At 37.3% G+C, this 7,315-nt stretch overlaps 1 protein-coding gene across 2 annotated transcripts; it reads left to right on the top strand.

Annotated features, from left to right (window-relative positions):
- The first annotated feature begins 1,284 nt into the window (after positions 1-1,284).
- On the top strand, positions 1,285-6,601 carry npvf (neuropeptide VF precursor). Of its 2 annotated transcripts, XM_051664207.1 has the most exons (4): positions 1,285-1,349; positions 4,130-4,236; positions 5,775-6,148; positions 6,448-6,601. In XM_051664207.1, the coding sequence occupies exons 1-4, from the start codon at positions 1,325-1,327 to the stop codon at positions 6,527-6,529; spliced, it is 588 nt and encodes a 195-aa protein (XP_051520167.1). In that variant the 5' UTR covers positions 1,285-1,324; the 3' UTR covers positions 6,530-6,601. The 2 variants fall into 2 exon arrangements, with proteins under 2 accessions (XP_051520167.1, XP_051520166.1); XM_051664206.1 differs by lacking the exon at positions 1,285-1,349 and having other exon boundaries at positions 4,102-4,236.
- The last annotated feature ends 714 nt before the right edge of the window (positions 6,602-7,315 follow it).

Below are 7,315 nucleotides of genomic sequence, written 5' to 3'. Positions count from 1 at the left end.
ATATTATGCCTAACATACAAACTGTGTGAAAATGAACACTGCTTCTATCATCTCATTCTAATTCTCTCTCATCCATCCCAGTGTTTCTCAGCTGCTCTTACATATCTGTGATCAGTCAACATGAGCTCTACTGTCAGCTGAAGTTCATGGCTAGTTTGCATCTCCACTGTCAAGTGTCTCTCATTGTCTTTCTCATGCTCTAATGCACCTTCTGTTTTTATATAGTCTGTTGGCACTAAGCATAGCATGTGATTGCTGATCATAATGAAGCTATCACATCTTGGTGGTTTGTGTACTGTGTATCTTCACCCTTGTGTTTGTTTGACATTCAGTGTGCTTTAATCAGGTATCAGGGTAATGTGTAAAAAGTGGTAACCTGCAATTGTTACCTTAGGGGCTATTTTTACCTGATCTAGCCCTTAAAATTTGTTTTGTTGGTGTAACCTTATGTATTCAGGTTGATTCAGTGATGTAAAATAATTGTTTTGACTTAAATAAAGACACAGACAGAAAAGGAGGACAGAAAGCAAATAAATAAATAAATAAGGAATACTGGAAACATAAAAAAAAAAGATGTAGAAAGGATGGATGGTGTCTGTCACTTTTATGACACCACTATATAGTAATGTTAAGATTATTTACGGTTTGAAAGAAATATGTGGGATTTAGGAGCTATGAGAGACAAGATATAGTTATAAGGAGGCGGGGAATGCTGACAACAGTATATTTAGGTCCAGTTTTAACAGTGGATGTTGCTCGGCCACTGCCCCTCAGGTTAAGTGTAGGGGTCTTAGTTCAGTTTTATAGTGAGGTTAAGGGTCACTCATTCACCCCAAACTCACTGCACTTTTCTCTGAATGGCCATCACGCCCAACTTCGACCCCATCATCACTGTCAGCCACAACTGAGGAATCTGCAGAGCGAGGAGACTAGAGATCAAAGTTCAAGACCCTGCAAGGGGTGGTCTCCTTTTCTGTTCCTTTACTCCGCCTCTCTCTCTCTCTCTCTCTCTCTCTCTCTCTCTCTCTCTCTCTCTATCTGTCTGTCTGTCTGTCTTTTATACCACTCATCATCTAATGTTTCTCATGTCCATTGCACTCCTGCATGATTACAGAAGCCTGAACCAAGTTCAAAGCTACAGATGCAATTTCCTGGTAAAGACAGAACATATAACATGAACATAAATAGTAATATGCTACAGCACACAAGTGTGAACACACCCCTTCTCTGTCATTAAGGCCATTTCCTAGACTTCCTGCTCCTTCATCATTGCCTTCCGCTTTACTCCTGACTGGCAGAAACATGTTGACCTCTGCAGAGATGGATGACTCTAAGCTCTTGCAGTAGAGGTAAGGTCTTGTCTCTGCCTCTTGTCTGAGTATGTAGTTTGGTTATCTGTTATGGTCTTTGATCAACTGGGGCTGACAGAATGGACGAAATAGTACAATGGGGCTGAATAGTCAACGGTTGGAATGAAGGATTGGATAAAATGCACATTAAGCACACTTTGTCCTACATCCTTTGACAATCTACATAAAAGGCATAAAACCATCCATAGTACCATGTTTAACACTGTGTATGGGGCATCTCAAAATACATTGAGGCACACTGAAGTGAAAAAGAAACCACTGGAACCTATATCAACATTGCGTGAGAGTTATGAATGTAAAAGCTTTTTTGCAATAGGTAAGCTCTCCATTCAGTTATGTGTATAGTATAAAAATGATAAATGGTCTAGAAGCTCAGACAAGGATAGCTTCTAGGTGATGTCATTTGTCAAGTACAGAGGTATGACAGCACCCCAATAATGACAAATAATTCTATTAATTTGCAAATAGCCATCACTGACTTTTTCTCCTGTTTTGCCCTTAGATGTGATCTCTCTGTCTGTGTTCTGTGCTTTCTAAGTCTCACACTTTTAATTTAAAGTTTCATAAACCTTCCAGCAAAATTAGTTGCAATAATTACACTTAATTTAACTTATGGTGTCATGTATCTTGTATTCAGCCTTGATGAAACAGTTATTGAAGTAGTTTTGCATGAGAGTGTTATGATGTTACATTGCCCTCTGGTGGGTAAGAAAGGCACATGTAGTGACCTCACCATTTCGCAAACATGTCAAGTGATATTATCAAGTGTGAATTGAATTAATTTATTTGTATTATCCAAATGACTGAACTATCTATTTCTATACACTTTATATTTATGTGCTACATAAATTTGTCATTTTGCTCTGCTGTTCTTTCTTTATGTTGGTATTTGTAAGATTTAACTTTTTCTGCAGTGTAAAAAAATAAATAAAAATTGTCAAGGAACATACAAATATGCTTCATGTGCAACATCTAAATTAACTGGTTTTATTCCATTAAAAAAATTATTTAGAGTAAGCTGGCTAAATTTACCTGACAAATTAGGTTACAATAATGAAAGCAATTTTATGGGTTAGATCAAACAGATGTAGATCCTTGAGGTAACAATTGCAGGTTACCACTTTTTAAGTGCATTGAAAATAAATGTTAACCTAGAAATGTGCTTCATATTGTAACACCCAAATTAACTGGTTCAATCACTGAACATCACTGAATCAACCTGGATACATTAGGTTTTCAAATGAAAAGAAGTTTAAAAGCTCTTTGAATAAGTATATTGCATTTTCTTTATGTACCAAGATATAACTAAATAATATTCTCTACAATATGATGTTTTACGAAAGGGTGTGCTAAATTATATACTGTGAATAATCTCTCAAATAATACAATCAACTATATGACAAATGGTTGAATAACATGATACATTTTAAGCCAAGTATGCTACTGAGCATAGCATATGGCATGAAACTTTTTATATTATGTGTTATATGTTAATGTGCTGCTCATTATGACCTACAATCATCATTTTTCTTCCTTTAAAGTGGTTTCTGAAGGTCTGGTGCAATACAATATGTTATTCGTAATGAGGCATCTCAGAAATGCCCTATTTAAAACACTGTTTTTAAACAGTATTCATGAAATGTCTATTTTTCTACATCCTCATCCATCACAGTGGATCATAATATATATTAATATTTTACAATAATATTTTTTATTATTAATTATTAATATTATATTATATTTTATTATAACATATCTAGTAAATGACGCACACTAATAATTAGACTTAATTTCTAATAGTACTAATTATAAAATTAAAATATCCCACCCCTCACTACCACGGATGTCATCTGCATGACAGTTATGACAATTAAAATAGTCTTTGATGAAATATAAAATACCAAGCCAATGATGAGGACGACGATGTGGCCTAACACCTCATCTAGACATTTCTTACGTGTCAACGTCTTATTCAAGCTAACACATCAAACATCTTTAACGTGGAAAAGCATCACACCTTGCTCACTTAGCCTACTGCAACAAATGTCTGAGTGGAAACTGAGGTCATAATGAGTTTCACAATACATTTATTTAACTATTGTGGCATGGAATGCTTCTTCAGCTAATTTGGAGCGAGCCCCAAGGTTTTGTTTCCATGTGAATGCACATTATGGACTGGTCATACAGAGTGGAATAGACCTTATGTAAAAGTACTTATGTTTACAACTGTTGTTAACTGTATGTTTTTTAATGTTACCCACATTTTAGCATTATGTGTACTTTTCTGTGAGATTTTTTTACATCCTCATTCGTTGTCCTTTTCCCTTCTCCTCTGAATTTGTGAGCACTTATTTTCAAAATGGAATAGTTATTGCAAAAGGCATGGGCAGCATAAACAACCACCAGCAGAAATTAAGAAAATATATGTTTTATCCAGAAGGGTAGAAATGTCAAATCACTAATTAAATTAACTTTATGAAAATATGCTCTGTATTTCAATCTCCTGGACAATATAGTGAGACGTGTCACAGGACGTGTCACTGTGTTGCTATGAAACCCTAAAGAAGGTCATTAGTGAATGAATAATGAATGAATGAATGTGGGTGCAGTTATTAAGTATGAAATGCTGTGAGTGCATTATGTGGAATGTTATTGTGAGCATGTTTATTTGCACATGTCCAAATGTATAAAAACCCTGTAATGCATGTGGACTTCAGTGAAAGATTGTAAGATGTCCTACTCTACTCTGCTCTCTTTAGCCCTTGGGATCCTGAGCAGCTTGATGCTGAGGGAGGTTACTGCTCTCAAATTGCCCCTTACAGGTGACAGTGATCCTAATAGATTTACATGGGGGGAGTTTCCAGAGGTAAGTGTTTTACTCTTTCTCTTTTTTATGACAACATTTCTCTACTGTCTGACCATTCAGGAAATTTGGGTGGAAAAACACAGATGTGCCAAATTATAGGTATAAGACATAAAATGTACAGCAAAATTAATAGAAATATGAACAATTGTTGGGTCAGTGCTGTCATCACAATCTAAGTGGGTTGTCTAAAGGAAAAAGAGGGAATTTTTGGAGAATTGGGGGGGGGGGGGGGGGAGATTGTGGATTGTACACTATATTTGTTAAGTCAGGGTATCTGCAGGTATCAGCATATCCAATTCAATACGTTTTAATACCCTTTTGAAGACCTCAATCATTCACATTCTCTGTTCCTCACAGGTGGAAAGCGTTTCCAACAGATATCAGATATAGCCTATATATTCTCCAGATATCTAGGTCTTTTGTTCCAAATTGCAAATAGACTGTGTTTGATATGTACAGTTTTACTATTAGCAGATATTAAAATTCATCTTTAATTATTTGTACTGTTTGTAAAGCATATGAATATAATGTTAATTTGATATTGAAGGATACCCTAAAATAATCTGTGTTGTAAAATATTTTATTAGTACATTGTAATTCATGTTCGTATTAATTTTACAGCTATTTCAATTAATATGGGACTTTTATTTTGAAAAAGCTGATGTCCAGAATCGCTTGCCAGGCACAAATTGTGACACGCTCCATCATTTGAGTCAGATGTAGTTTTTTGGAGAAACACGATTTTAGTCTCAGCTTTGATGACAACAAACGATGTCATTTTTTCTTGAAATTCAAACAATAAATACTGTATTCATGCTCTTTAATAGCTGGCCATTCAGAACAACGCGCTCTCTCCAACATATAGCACGAAAAAAATACACGAATGAACATCTGAGGTTTTGATGAAAGATACAGTACAACTTACTGAAATGTGTCTTCTCTCATGTAATCGCTCATTCTGTTAATGTTGGTTAATGGTGAAAAAAGTGAAAATTGCACGCCCACTCTTGCTGCAATCTCCGAGACGTGGAAGGTTTTCATTCAGCATTATGACCCAAGGAGGGAAATGTTAAAACAAAACAAAAAATATCGGGAAATGTAAAGTAATACTTTTCAATGGCCTTCATTTTCACCAAATTGATTTAATACATTTTAATGACCCTAATACCTCTTCCAGCAGCAACCTTAGTTTTCCCCAAGCGGTCTTCCATCCAGGTACTGGCCAGGCTCAACCCTGCTTAGCTTTAGTGGGCAATCAATCTTGAACTACAGGGTGATATGCCTGTTAAATTAAATGCCTGTATTTGTCATTATTATCTTTACTAAAAATAAAAATATTTGCCCCCCCCAAGTCTATTTTTTATTTCTTATGGGGGGGCCCTAATGCCTTATGGGGGGTCCCGGACAAAAATATGTTACTCGATTAGGTCACACAAACCAAAGTCAATATTAAGGATCAGATAGAAATGTAGCTCCTTAACGGTAACAACTGTTCCTTCACACTATTTAAAGAGCATTTTTTATTTTTGTTTTCAAAGAACGCTCAAGAGATTCCACGGAGTCTAGAGATCGAGGACTTTACTCTTGATGTAGCCCCAACCAGTGGTCGTGTGAGCTCACCCACCATCCTTCGACTTCACCCGTTAACTGCAAAACCAGCGCACCTGCACGCCAATCTACCGCTTCGCTTCGGACGGGATGCGCAGGCGGGTGCAGGTGACCGCGCGCCCAAGTCCACCATCAACCTCCCTCAGCGGTTCGGACGGTCCTGCACTATGTGTGCGCGCTCAGGGACTGGACCCTCAGCAACCCTACCGCAAAGGTTCGGGAGGAGGAACGTATTCACTGTAACCCCCTTTCATGCCTTGACTTTGTACACACGTACACCTGAAGCACCATTCCCAAAAGAAAGGTAAAGATTTTGAAATTCATTTGTAATTAAACATTGCAAATTCATGGAATTAATAAGTATAACAATAAAATGAAATTTCATTTGGTAATTCCAGAATAACCCTAATTAAATTGTTACTAACTATTTTTTTTTACGAATCGTAAAAAAGCGCAGACTGACGCAAAAACGCGTTCGGTGTGAACGGCCCCTTTTTTGGCAAATGACTTAAAAAATATCAATAGCCTGCCCCTGGATATGAACGCCTGTAATCTTTGTTACGCTGATTGCTGTATCTGATTTTTTTTTTTTTTAAATCACAGGACTCAAGTCCGCGACTACCTGTTTGAAACAGAAGACTCAGAAGAAACTGCAAAGAGCACAGAATACACGGCTCTAGACTAATGGAGCCCAGCGGTTGATGTGAGATGTTTTGTTCGTGAGTGTTATGAAGTGATGTATGTGCATCTGTACTTGCCTGCTTGTAAATGGACTGAATAAAGTAAAGTGTGAATTAACCTCATATGCCTCCTGATTGCTGACTGAGCGAGGGGACCTTTGCGCGTGCGTCTAACAGCACCATGGGTAAGACCGCTACAGGGTAAATATTGTTAGAAGAACCCAAAATCTATACATCAGATTTGTTTTTCTTCTCCTTTTCTTCGTTCATTTGTCCTGTCTTTCCTTACTGTCAATTATATTAAAATAAAAAACATTCATACATGGCACTGACCCTCTTCTACAATGTTGCAGACATGAATGCATTAACCAAGGGCCCCAAATGGCCTCCGAAAGAGTAAATCAGCATTGAGGCAAAAAATAAAAATGCTATTCACACTAATCTCTCATTGTCCCCTACTATTTGCGACCTGCTACTGCCAGCAGGGCCGTAGCCAGGTATTCTGGGCCTGCTGACTGTATATTGCTCTGGGCCCCTTTCTTATTAAAAAATACCGTTTAGAATTTGGGCCCCTAGAATCATTACCACCTTTCACCCCACTAGCTACAGCCCTGACTGCCAGTAACAGGAGAGTTGACCATCAATCAACAAGAATGATCACAAGGCCACTAGCTTTCACCTGTAAATGCACTCAGCACTACAATGCTGAACAAGACTGAGCGTCTGAGAAGGACCAATTAGGCTATCTAATTAACTGTTTCATTTTGATCCACAAAACAGCCTGCTACAGA

The sequence above is a fragment of the Myxocyprinus asiaticus genome, chromosome 30 (assembly GCF_019703515.2).
Source record: "Myxocyprinus asiaticus isolate MX2 ecotype Aquarium Trade chromosome 30, UBuf_Myxa_2, whole genome shotgun sequence".
Lineage (NCBI taxonomy): Eukaryota > Metazoa > Chordata > Actinopteri > Cypriniformes > Catostomidae > Myxocyprinus > Myxocyprinus asiaticus.
This window is presented reverse-complemented; position numbering and strand designations above follow the sequence as displayed.

What these genes read in the sequence shown, in the direction of transcription:
- npvf (XM_051664206.1), top strand. Translation starts at nt 4,102, where the DNA reads ATGTCCTACTCTACTCTGCTCTCTTTAGCCCTTGGGATCCTGAGCAGC. An exon ending in CATGGGGGGAGTTTCCAGAG is followed by an intron (nt 4,237 to 5,774) that starts GTAAGTGTTTTA and finishes TTGTTTTCAAAG; the next exon opens with AACGCTCAAGAGATTCCACG. An exon ending in GCACCATTCCCAAAAGAAAG is followed by an intron (nt 6,149 to 6,447) that starts GTAAAGATTTTG and finishes TTTAAATCACAG; the next exon opens with GACTCAAGTCCGCGACTACC.